Source organism: Mangifera indica, chromosome 5, assembly GCF_011075055.1.
Source record: "Mangifera indica cultivar Alphonso chromosome 5, CATAS_Mindica_2.1, whole genome shotgun sequence".
NCBI classification, from domain to species: Eukaryota; Viridiplantae; Streptophyta; class Magnoliopsida; order Sapindales; family Anacardiaceae; genus Mangifera; species Mangifera indica.
The window spans coordinates 11997413-12010432 of NC_058141.1; the positions used below are offsets into that span (position 1 = coordinate 11997413).

Below are 13020 nucleotides of genomic sequence, written 5' to 3' on the forward strand. Positions count from 1 at the left end.
AGGTTCCAATTTATTAAAGAGACAGAGAGATCATGTATGTGTGTGTAGATATATCATGATACATGAAAGTAAAGTTATAGTGGTATATATATAAAAATCAAATTCATAATTCATTGGCATAGCCATTGCCAACACACACTTGAAAGGAAATCCCACTAAAAGAAAATTTAAGCCTAGAATCCAAGGAAACCCAGCTCTTAATTTGCCCCCCACCATGTCCACCATAACCTCTGGTTTTCACAGTATGAGAAGGATAAAAGTTTAATCCCTCTTGTACCGCACTTCACTTGTATAACTAAAGCACAATTCTCACTATTATCAACTGGGACCTCTCCAAGAACCACCAAAAACATTCTTCATCATATTAAATTATTATTGACAGTGCAGTTGATTATTATAAAGCCATCCTCTCCCACTACTCTCAATCATTTCAAAGTCTAATCTCATTTCATCTCCACAATCTCACAAATTCCTCCTTTTATTCTTCATTTTCCCATATATACCTTCTCCCTGTCACATAGCTTCCCCATAACACAAATAAACTTAGTTTCAACCATGTCCATCACACTTTCAGACTCGGACAAGATTTACAAGAAATCATTCCATCACAGGAATGATTCCGGTGAGCTTGACGTTTTTCAGGCTGCCCGCTATTTCTCTGGCTACAATGAAGGTTCTGGTTATCATTGTGCAGCATTTTCTCAGAAGGTCTTGAGAGAAGAAAGACAAGCATGGAGAGGAGGAAGAATCAGCTTGGACATCCCTATGATAAGAGAATCGCTTCCTCAAATTCCTGTTTGTTATCAAAAACAGTCCCACCATCAACATGGTATTGAAAAGCAAATTAAAGAGAAGAAATACAAGCAACCAAGCTCTCCAGGAGGTAGACTTGCTAGTTTCTTGAACTCGCTCTTCAATCAATCAAGCTCCAAGAAAAAGAAATCAAAATCCTCTACACAGTCCATGAGAGACGAAGAAGAGAGCCCCGGTGGGAGAAGAAAAAGCAGTAGCATTAGTCATTTTCGAAGCTCCAGTTCTTCAAGTTCAGGTTTTAGAACACCTCCTCCTTATGCACACACACCTACGAAGAGCTACAAGGATCTAAGAAGCTACTTAGATCACAAGCATGTAGTATCTTTGTCGACAAAGCATAATGGACAAGCACCAAAATCTACAGCTCCACAAAATGAGAAATTCAATTTCAATGATATTGCATACTCGGACAAGTACAAGAATTCTAATAACCATACCGAGAAAGATAGGATTTGGGTTGAAGAAAAAGAATATAAAAAGTTTAACGAGATTGATGATGGTGCAGATAGTGATTCAAGCTCGGATCTCTTTGAGTTGCAAAATTACGACTTGGGTATATACTCAAATGATCTGCCTGTGTATGAAACAACGCATATGGATAGCATCAGAAGAGGAGCGCCAATTTCCAATGGATCTCTATGAACTGTGTACTTCAAATACTTTCCCCTTTGTTAATGCTTTCTTTGTTCTTATTATTACTATTAGTTGTGAGAAGAAGGTACCGTCCTAGATTTTGCTTCCTCATGTGATCAATGTACGCCATAAATTTTTTTCTCAATTTTTGTTTCTTTTGGAGAACTTGTTGGAATTTACACAAGCTAGCTACATTCCAAATTGTTGCTATACATATCTGCCTGAAGTTTTAAATTAAAATCTCATGATTTCTGCTAATTACAAACAAAAATAATCATGGGGTCGACGATAGTTTCAAATTTACATGCCCTTTTTTCCCCCTTTGCATGTAGAAATGCCCTGGCCAGAAGCATGCAGCGACAGCCTGGGGGACCTGCGAAAAAGAAAAAGAAATTAAAATTATAAAAAAGGCAGAAAAAATTAACGTTGAATGTTGAAGCATTTGCGTACGGATAGCATAATGTCTTCCCAATAGATATAGAGCACTCGTTTTTTAATTGATTTTCACCTAAACTCAATCCAAATTATAATTAAGAAAGTTGTAATTAAGCAATATGAAACAAAATATCAACGTGAGATCTGACATGTGACCATATGACCATTCTCTGTCTACTTTAGAGACAAAAAGCTGTCTCTATACATTGACCATCGATTCCATTAAACAACAATTTAATTAGGATATAGATTAAAGCTCGACTTTTGAGTTATATTGACCGTAACTTGTGGCTGAAGGGAAATCTCAGCTTTCTATTTCTCCACAAAAACCAAAGTGGCTTCCTAAAGATTAATTATGGTCCAACTTTTGAAGCTACGCAGTTGAGATGAGGCAAACCGGATGGCGATCTAACTAATTGAGGATGAAATTAGGTGTTTAGTTTAGATAATATTTAATTATTAAAAATAAAATATTATTGATAAGATTAAAAATAAAATATGATATATATAAATAATTATCGTTTTTAATTAATAATATTAAAAAAATATTAATATATTATTTTACTTTTTTAAAGATTATTGGGTAAATTAGTATTGTGATTGGTTAAACAAAATATTTATTTTTTTTATTTTCAAAAATATATTCTATCTTAATAATATATTAGGATTTTTTTCATGTTGTCACATTATAAAATTAATTAATAATTTTTTTTCAAATTGTTATCATATTGTCAATATATTTATAAAATATTTTTCATATTTTTTATTATTTTAATTGAAAATTTATATTTTTGTCTTAAAAATAATAAATAAATATAAAAATATAACAAATTTAATATTACATGAATAATCTTTTAATAACTAAGTTGGTTGTACTAATCAAATCACTTTTTATATTATATATCGTATTATATTTGTTAATATAAGATGAAACTATTTATTATGTGACAAATCCAACAATGTAATATTAATAATAAATAATAAATTATTAAAATAATATTTATTTATCTTGAATCAAACACTCTCTTGGTGATAAATATTGACACAACCATAAAGTTTACTTGTAATTTTATATTTATTAGCGTCCATCCATCCATGATCATCAGCCCCTCCATAAGAGTTGGGCATCCTCATTTTATTTGTGCTTATAAATTGACATATGTTATAAACAGCCCAACAGATATTGTCCGCTTTGGGCTTCAGGCCCTCACGACTTTAAAACGCGTCTATTGAGTTAAAGGGCTTCTGGCCCCTGCCTATATACACGTTCAGTGGACTGCACAGGAGCTATATGAGACTTCAGGTCACAACACATCCCCCCCCCCCCCCCCCATCGCGAATCGTGCTGATAACGTATTATAAACAGCCCAACAGATATTGTCCGCTTTAGGCTTCAAACCCTCACGGCTTTAAAACGCGTCTATTGAGTTAAGGGCTTCTGGCCCCTGCCTATATATATGCTCAGTGGACTGCACGAGAGCGATGTGAGACTTCAGGTCACAACAACATGGACAATTTTTCTAATTAAAGGGAGTTACTTTACCCATTTAATTTATTATAAATAAATTTACTCTATTATTTTTTAAACATAATTCAAGTTTCTTTCAATATTTTTTTATTAAAATAAATCAATTTTAAAAATAATTATTTATAAGTTAGAAACATATATAATATCATTTTCATCGTTGATCATAATTGACAAAATTATATCATTTTTAGAACATATGTAAATCATAGAATATTAATCATTCAAATCAAAACATTATTGGGGAAATTAATTAAAATTGGCAGTCAATTTACCACGTAAACCTTTTTCGACAGGAATTCTTACATTTTATCTTTCTAAGCAAATCATATTTTTTATTCCAAAAATACCCCTCATCTAATTTCTTAGTGTTTATCGTAACTTTTCGCCGATTAATTTTTTACATTTCAGACGATACGTAACTTAAATTTTTCTGTAATGAATAAGATTTACAAGTGAAAATAAAATTAATGATGGATATACCTGACGTTTTCTGAAAACGGTGCGTTTTCTCAAACACGGGTGCGAAAATGTGTGTGGGTTGGTTCATGAAAGGGTGACGCTGAAGGGGTGCAGGAATTGACTAAAGGGTGCAGGTGCGGGTGCATGAAAGGGTGCGGGAATTGGTGCAAGTGCGTGAAGGGGTGCGGAAATTTACTAAAAGGTGCGGGTGCGTGAAAGAGTGCATGAAAGGGTGCGAGTGCGTGAAGGGTGCGAGAATTTACTAAAGGGTGCAGAAATGGGTGCGGGTGCGGGTGCGTGAAAAGGTACGAGAATTGGTGCAAGTGTGGGAATGGGTGTGGGTGTGGGTGCGTGAAGGGGTGTGGGAATTTACTAAAAGGTGCGGGGAATTGCACCCCTCCACGCACCCCAATTTCCCGCACCCCTTTATATAAGGAAATGAATATATATATTATATATATTATATTATATTCCATGCACCCCGCACCCTTTAGTAAATTCTCGCACCTCTTCACACACCCGCACCCTTTCACTCACTCGCACCCCTTCACGCACTTGCACCCATCACGCATCTGCACCCTTTCACGCACTTGCACCCTTCCCGCATCCTTTAGTTAATTCACGCACTTGCACCCTTTCAGAAATTGTCGCACCCTTCCACGCATCTGCAACGCTTGTCACACCCTTTCAGCAATTGTCGCACCCTTTTAACAATTGTCGCACTCTTTCAACAATTGTCGCACCTTCCACACACCCGCAATGCTTGCCGCACCCTTCCCGTACCCCTTTCCAAATTCCCGCACCCATTTTCGTACCCTTTTTCAAATTTTTGCACCTTTTAACGCACCCATTCCCTTCCCACACCCCTTCACGCAGCCTGTTTGAGAAGAAAACGCATTGTTTTAAGAAAAACACACCGTTTTGAGAAAAACGTTCGATATATCTATTATTTACAATATATAACAATCAATTATTTTATAAAAAATTAATTTGTTTTTCAATTTATAAATTTTATTTATTACAGATAATTTAATCTTAATGCTTTTTGTGAAAGGTAGACAATTAATCGGCGAAATGCTACGGTAAGATAGAGAAATTAAACGAAAGGTATTTTTGAAATGAAAAAAATAATTTGCTTAAAAAGGTAAAACATTAAATTTGTTACCGAAAAAGTTTTAGGCAAGAAAGCGACTGCCTATTTTAATTAATATCCCACATTATTGTCACAATTGTTATCTTATTTTCCATGTAATAATATATTAAGAAATTATTTTATTAAATTATTTCTATGTAATAATAGACGTAGCCTTCCGGTGGGTTGAATTATATAAAAAACCTCTTTTGTGTCTAGTCCAAGTAGACTTTCAATTTCAACCATTCTAACTGCTGTAGACAACAAGTCCTTCGGCCTGAAAAATAAAAGAAGCCCATTGAGGCGGCATATCACACGCAAAAATGAGGCACCACGGGGCGCACACACAACAACAACAACACAATGGAGTGGAGGGCCCAATTCCAAACATAGTATTATACCAAAGTGCGAAATATTCAACCGATTAAAAAACTTTAATTATGTCCAACAGGAATGGTAAACGAATGATCCTGAATCCATTCTATTTTCCTTATATCATGAATAATGCCATCAAGAAAATTACGTTAAGCATGTGTTTAATTAGGATAATATTTTATTATTAAAAATAAAAATTTATTTAAAAATTATTAAATATAAATAATTATTATGTTTCATGAGAAATAATAAAAAAATACTACCATATCATTTTATTTAAATGTCTTTGAATATAATTATTTTATAATATTTTTATATTTTATCTGTTATATTAATTAAAGATTATTTTTATCAAAAATAATAAATCAAGATATAATTATAATAAAATCAAGATTATTTTGATAATTTTTTAATATCTATATCTTTAGAATTGTGTCTTCTAATTTATATTTTTTTTATGACCAAATGACTATTTCTCACCCAAAGTATGTTTTTCTTCCCGTTAACTTTGAAAATCTTATTTACCCATTCATAGATGATTAAAATTAACGGTTTCAAGGATAAAATTATCATTTTATCTGTAATATTAAAAATAAATTAAAATTTAATCTAGTTCTCTCCAAATCCCCCAAAACTAACTATTTTTCCTCAAAGTCAAGTTTTAAAAAATTGCATTCTCCCTTAGGGTTTAGTTTTTAATCTCCAACGTCAAATTTGACGTTATTGTCGATGATGAAGTTTTTCTAATGCATCAACATGTTCTAACGATCTCTCTTCTCTCCTCTGGAACATTAACCAACGTAAATTTGATTTGGAAAGTCGAAAAGCTTTGTTGGGAGACGAAATTTTTCATCTTTCCAAACAATGACGAGGTTAAAGGAAAAAAAGAAATAAAATTTTAAGAAGTTAAAATTCTATTAATCTTAACCATTTATGAGTGAGTAAATAAAATTTTCAAAATTAATAAAAAAAACTTTGAAATAATACCATACTAAACTTTGTACATGATTGTCAAAGGCACAATTGTTTACTTGACATTCAATAAATATAAATGAATATATAAATGTTAAAGGCTATTTTCCATCCAAAGTTTGCTAAAATAAAAAACGCTCATTTTTTTAATTTTAAAAAGTCAAGTTTTCATAGTAATTTATTTTTGTTAATGACTTTTGATAAGTCAAACGCTTGTAATTTTTTATTAAATAATATTATGTATATTTATTTATATATATATAAATATATTTAATATATTATCATATAATTAAATATTATTTTATTTTAATTTAAAATTATTTAATAATATATATTTATTTATATATTTAAAATATATAAACATAATTATATAGTTTTTTAATAACATTCATATTTCAAAAAATTAAATTTGATATCAAAAATTATAATTTGTCCTAAAAGGAAAATTGAAAAAAAGAGAGAAGTTGGTATCTTCTTCTACCTCATTTCTCTCCCTTCAATTTAACGATGCGCCGTTTTTGCTTTTCTGGTAAGATTACTTTCTTAATCATTTCACCGTCTTTCTTTTCTTCTCTTATCCTCTATTTTTCTCTGAAAGTGTAAGAAAATAGTATGATACTTGGAGTTTCGTCGCTGTTCATTCATTCTCTTATAATTTTTGAATTGTATAACAATGCTTTTATCTTCTTTCTTATAAAGAAGATTCTCGGTTTTATAGCTTTTTACTGTTTATTGGGATTTTGAGAGTGGAAGCGTTTGATATATATTTTTCTGGAAACTAGGTGGGTTTTGCATTTTGAGTGCTTTAAACCGCACATGTTTGGTAGCTGGAAAAGCATAAGAAATAAATGGAACAGAAGTTTTTTTTGTTTCTATTTATTTATCTTTAATGCTATTGCTTCTTGCTGTATGTGCAATTGAATATTTAATTTCTACAAAGGATGAACGATTTTTTTTTTTTTTTGCAGTGCTTGTTTATCGTTCCTAGTTAGTTGGCTTTTGGAGTGATTTGTGTCGTTTCTTGAATTTTGGTTGGTATTTAAAAGTATTGAATATTATGTGCAACTTTGGTGAGTCTTTGAGCTATTCCTCTGAAGGCGAAGGCCTTTTGTTTTCTGATGAAGTAGACTTACCAGTTGACTCTTTTTTCTAGAATTAGAAAAACATTCATGGAATTGGAAAGCAAACCCTTTTATAGTTTTGATATTAATGAGCTTATTTCAGATAGTGATGCAGTGGAGGATATGGAATTTATGGACCTCATTTTGATTGATGTGACCAGAAAACCTTTCATTAGTTGTACATAGAGATAACAATTTTGACTCAAATTTAAAGTCCCTAACTCATCCCAACCCTAAACAGGAGGGAATTCTCTAATAGAAATAAGGAAGGAGATGGGGGCAGGGACGAAAAATATTCCTGTAATCGGAGACAAGGATCCATATGTCCCTTTCGCAGCTTGCCTCATCCCTATCTCTATCCCTATCCCCATCTCCATTCCCGCCCTTTATATTATCATATTTGCTTAAAATACTAATATAGTTTTATAACTTTAGATTATTTGTGTTTTTCAAATATATTTATGTTTTTTGTTGTTTATATTAAAGTGGTTAATATATGTTATTTGTGACATTTAAAATAGTAAATTGATTTTAGTTTTAGTTAATTTTATTGTTTAATATGTTTATATTATGTTTAAAGGATACGGAGAGAAGATTTTTCTCCTCAGGTACAGGGACGGGGATGAGGAATGGGGTATTCGGTCCTACCTCTCCTCGTTGCCATCCCTAGTTGTACAACCAAAGGTATAGTGAAGGGTAGTGAATGTGATTCTAGGAAAAGAGTGACTAGTCCTACTTGTCTGGTCACCTCAAGTTCATTTTCAGAGAAGAGGAATCTGGATTGAAAAATTCGAGTTTTGTGTGGAGTCCAATTTTCAAGATTCAATACTTGTTGATTTAAAGCTAGGGAGGTTAGTTGATTGTGTAGATATGCAGATGGTGAATTTTGGCAGGAGAAGTCGGTTGTATCTTCTCTGCGTCCATCTTTGACTGTGACTAGAACTTGCACAAGACTTTATGCTCTCAAACTCCCCTCTGCCAAGTTTATGGCTGTAACAAACATCTTAGCTTGTCAAACGATTACAAGGCATAAGGTTTGTGAGGTTCACAAGAAAACTCTAAAAGTTATAGTTAATGGCTATGAGCAAAGGTTTTGCCAGCAGTGTAGCAGGTTGATATTTCTTTTTCCCTCAATCTAGCCTTTACTTTTCTTTTGTTATATATAAGTTTTGATAGATGTCAAAGCAGTTACTTATTAAATAACATTATTATATTTCCCTATTGCACCTAAAATTGCCTCATAGCTACGATCGCCTCATTTTGAATATTCTGCATAAATAACTTAAGAAATTGCAATGCAGTTGGGAAAAAACCATAATGAGCCTTAAGCAAGTAGTACTTATTGGAAACAGAGAAAAATTCATTTTCCTAAGAAAACATGATGTACCCAAAGCCTCAATGGAGGCAATAAAACAAACAAAAAATGTTATTCTGCTTTCAAGAAATCAATAAGATATCAGCTTCTGGACTGTCTCTCCTTGCACAAAAAGCAGATATACTTTCGAAAAATTCTTACCCTGTTTTCTGCTCTCAAGTGTATGAAAACTTGTCCTTCAAAGAGATGAGTCTTTAGTACTATATATTTCACAATGCAGCTTCTTTAAGTTTTGTGTACTGGATCCTGAAATCTAGCTCAAAAATGCATATCCCCAATGAAGTGAAAGGCAAATGCCACATTTTTCATGAGTAAAAAGGGAAACGAGAAGACTGTGGATGGTCTGGTGTACTAAAGAATCTTTTGCTTGGTTGTGCTTTCATTCAGAATTTGCATTTAGGTGATATTAATGGTTTTTCCATCCATGCTAAATGCTTACCTATTTCAAGATTTATCAAAGCCATGTGAGCTACATTCATTAAAGTGTGCACATTTGGTATTTGGGAGAGTCATAGACGGCCATAGGATCCTTTTTGGAGGAAAGAAGTTTGAGCTTTATTAACTGTGGCAAAGGGTTTGTGTGGAAAAAAAGAAAAGATAATTTGACCCGGGTGAAATTATAAGATATTACATTTTACATTCTTTCCTCTGGTTAGTTGGAACTCAAATGACCTTGAATGAGAGATGATCAAGCAGTGAGAAATCAATAATACTTATTTAGAGTCCCATGCAATTAAGGTCTTTAGTGCTGAATTCACTTTGGTAGGCTACTTTGCTATGACAGTTGTGTCTCAAAAATTTATGGTTATATTTTATTCTTTTATATTATCTATCCTTAATTTTGTGAATGAAGAGTCTATTATTAGTCATGTGTTGATGATCATGGCTTTTTGGTTATTCATGTTTCATTTGCTGGCTGAATTTGATGATAGTAAACACAGTTGTTGTAGACGCCTAGAAGGCCACAATGAGCGGAGGAGAAAGCGTCAATTTAATATCCTCTCTGGTAAACCACATAAGTTGCTGCAACAATATCAAGGTATGAACAATAAGTGCTATAATATCAACTAAGAAATTATGAGTAACATTTTTGTATAATTGAATAGAAGTTATATTAAGAAGCTCCCCTTTGTAAATGTTTATATTCACATATTATAAACCTGTGTAAATGTTTTTATATCAATTCTGCCTCCACTGTGATCTGCACCATCTGCAAAGTTCATAACTCTTTTTGTTTGGGTTCAAGGATGGTAATCAATCTGATATTTGTCAAGCCCTTTTTCTTGTATTTATATGTTTTCTACATAACGTAAACAGTTGCAAAAATGTTCTCATTGCATTGATACACTTTCTTTCAAACTTTTAATATACAATTCAGTGTTTTTTTTTTTTGGTGAGCTTACTTTTTGTCCAATAATTTCTCTTATATGCCATGTAGACAAATGTTCTGTTCTGATTTTACCCATTTTGCTTTAAGACTTATTAAATTAGCTGAATTCTGATAATGATGCACATTGAAAATAACTCTTTGCGGATAAAATTTTATCTTTTTAGTCCAGTGGATGCATCAGAGATGATGTATCTGATAATTGATATGAAAAGGAAAAACCAATCCTAGCAACTTTTTGTTGTGTCTTAAGGGCATCCTTCAAGCACTTAATCATTAGAGCATGATAACTTCCATTGTTCCTTAATACCACTCCATAGGTATAACATATCCTGTTGCCTTACGCCTTTTGACCAGGTCAAGTTTTACGGCTATAAACAAAAGGAACTTCCATCTTAGGAAAGCCCTTTATTCCACATTTAGAAATGGCAAGTCATCAACCATCATGGTTTCTTTTTATTCACTTTATGCATCAATCATAAGTAGATATCATTTTTAATCAATAAAAGAAGCTAATAATGCCCACTAGAATCCATTTATTATAGATTTGATTGGCATTAATTACTAATGGGGAACAAAGATATGATATCATAATTGGCATGCCAGCAACAATGATATGTTGTGGTTACATATGACAGTTATGTCTCTTTGTCCCTTAATGCTGTATGTGTGATGTGAGCCTCATATGAGATAAATTAAAAAGCATGAATTGTATACATAAAAGCAAATCACATTTGTGTAAAGAAGAGTGAAATCATTTTGTTCAAGAATATCATGCTGAGAAAAGGATGAGAAAAATAAACAATATTCATAGGTCTAGAGATACTTGGGTTTGTATTGAATATTACTTCAAAAAATATTGTTGGGCACTTCTTACAACATGAACTTTTGGAATTAATTGTTTTTCAACATTATATCCTAATCAATTTTACTTAAAGAGTGTTTGTGAGAGTTGTAAAAATTCCGGTCTTCAATTAACTAAATTATCACTTAGAGTTAGTTGGACTTGTGTTTGGAAGGACATGAATGTATATATGATTGGATCCACATGATTTGTTTGTTAATTGATTTTATTGTGAAGGGGTTCATTATTGTTTGACTATATTTGAAGATGATCTTTTATAAACATAAGCTTCTGCAATTAATGACATGGAGAAATGGTCTTGGGAGCTTCTTCAGGGTAGTATGAATGCAGTTGAATTATGATCATGCATGTTATGATGATACTGTAGTGTAGCACTGTATATAAGCAAAACTAAGAGTTCAAGAAAAAAAAGCCAAGTAACCTTTAATAATCAATTACTTGTTTGGAAGTCAATTAAGTTATTACTGTTTAACATATATAGGTTCTGGAGGCAGCAAATTTCTGGGGACTTTGGTACCAAAAGTCGCATCCTTTGTTTTCCTAGAATTACTTCCTGGGGGCATTCTTTTCTCGGAAAGCAATGAACAAGCTAATCTCTTTAAGTGTCTCAAGTTTGAGGAGGAACAATTCACAAGTTCTCAATTTGCAGCACCCATCACTACCAGGCAACTGCTAACAAAATCTTTTTTCCATCCAATGAGAAACAACCTAATTCTGGAATTCCTCCGTGGGAAAGTGAAAGATATAATTTTTGTAATAACTCAACTGTTCAAGAATTACCTGGGATTTCACACTCCATTTGTGCTCTCTCTCTCTTCTGTCAGCTCAGTCACACAACTTGTGAAGCTATTCAGCAAGAATTCAAATGTCTGGGCCTTCGATCAATCAAGGCAGCTGTGTCCATCATACTCTGGACCTAATTTTTAACAAACCTGTAGGTGTAACGTCTATGGAAAGGCATGCAGCAGATGGCTTGTATTCGGCTGCAATGAACTCTGTGGATAGTGCTCAGACAGGCTCTATTATGCTTCCTGATGCCGGTTGTGCTGTTGACTTGGATGTTGAAGCAGATGCAGTTTTTCAAGAGTCTGATCTTTTAAAGGCCAAGAACTTTCTCTCTCCTCAAGATGGGTCCACTGTTGATTTGACGCAACTATCATCACATCTGAAAAGAGTGGAGCATCAGAGGAATTCCATGCAAGAAAAGCAGCAAAATGATGATTTGTGCTGCTTCTTGACCTGTAAAGCGGTAAATTAGGTACATCAGCATTAGCATGTGAATCTTTGTTTGCCAATTAGATTTTAACATCACTTGAGAGTAGAACATTGCCTGTGTATGCATTTCATATGAAATTCTTTTCATTTTTGAATGAATGACCTGTTGTACTGAAATTTTAATTTAGAGCTGTTGATGAGAAATAAAATCATAAAAGAATTTGAGTTTCTTATTTTGAATTACATCTGAAATGCTGAATTTTGATGAAAATATCACAGGGCACTAAAACAAACTACAAATTGCCAACGTATATTTTTGCCCATTTAGCTAATTTGCCTCAATGAGTGAATGATATTACATATTTTTTGTGCAGTTTATTGGCAGGCTATTGAGATACTTAGCTTGAAAAGTTTTAACTGGTTGTGCTTGTGCAATGGTAAAAGTGCTGGTAAACAATTCAGATGCAATATATTGATAGCATGTTACTTTTTCTATTAAGTATATAACCGGAAGAACTATCTGGGTTTTCTTACTGTGAAATCCTTTGTTGCATCAGTTAACTTCTTTGCCCTTTTTAAGTTTAGGTGCTAATATGATTTTCTATATCAGTTGAGCCTGTCAAACCTTTCAGCTGTTGTTAGTTTATGGTCGGAGAGGGATGTAAGATTCAGGAGAGTCTTTTCTTTAACTCATTTACCCAATTATTCTG

At 32.8% G+C, this 13020-nt stretch overlaps 1 protein-coding gene and 1 pseudogene across 1 annotated transcript; both read left to right on the plus strand.

The window, feature by feature from the left end:
* Nucleotides 1–224: 224 nt before the first annotated feature.
* LOC123217509 (protein BIG GRAIN 1-like E) lies at nt 225–1591 on the plus strand. The gene has a single exon (XM_044638572.1). The coding sequence runs from the start codon at nt 556–558 to the stop codon at nt 1453–1455; it is 900 nt and encodes a 299-aa protein (XP_044494507.1). The 5' UTR covers nt 225–555; the 3' UTR covers nt 1456–1591.
* Nucleotides 1592–6764: 5173 nt separating this feature from the next.
* Nucleotides 6765–12550, plus strand: LOC123216359 (annotated as a pseudogene).
* Nucleotides 12551–13020: the final 470 nt, after the last annotated feature.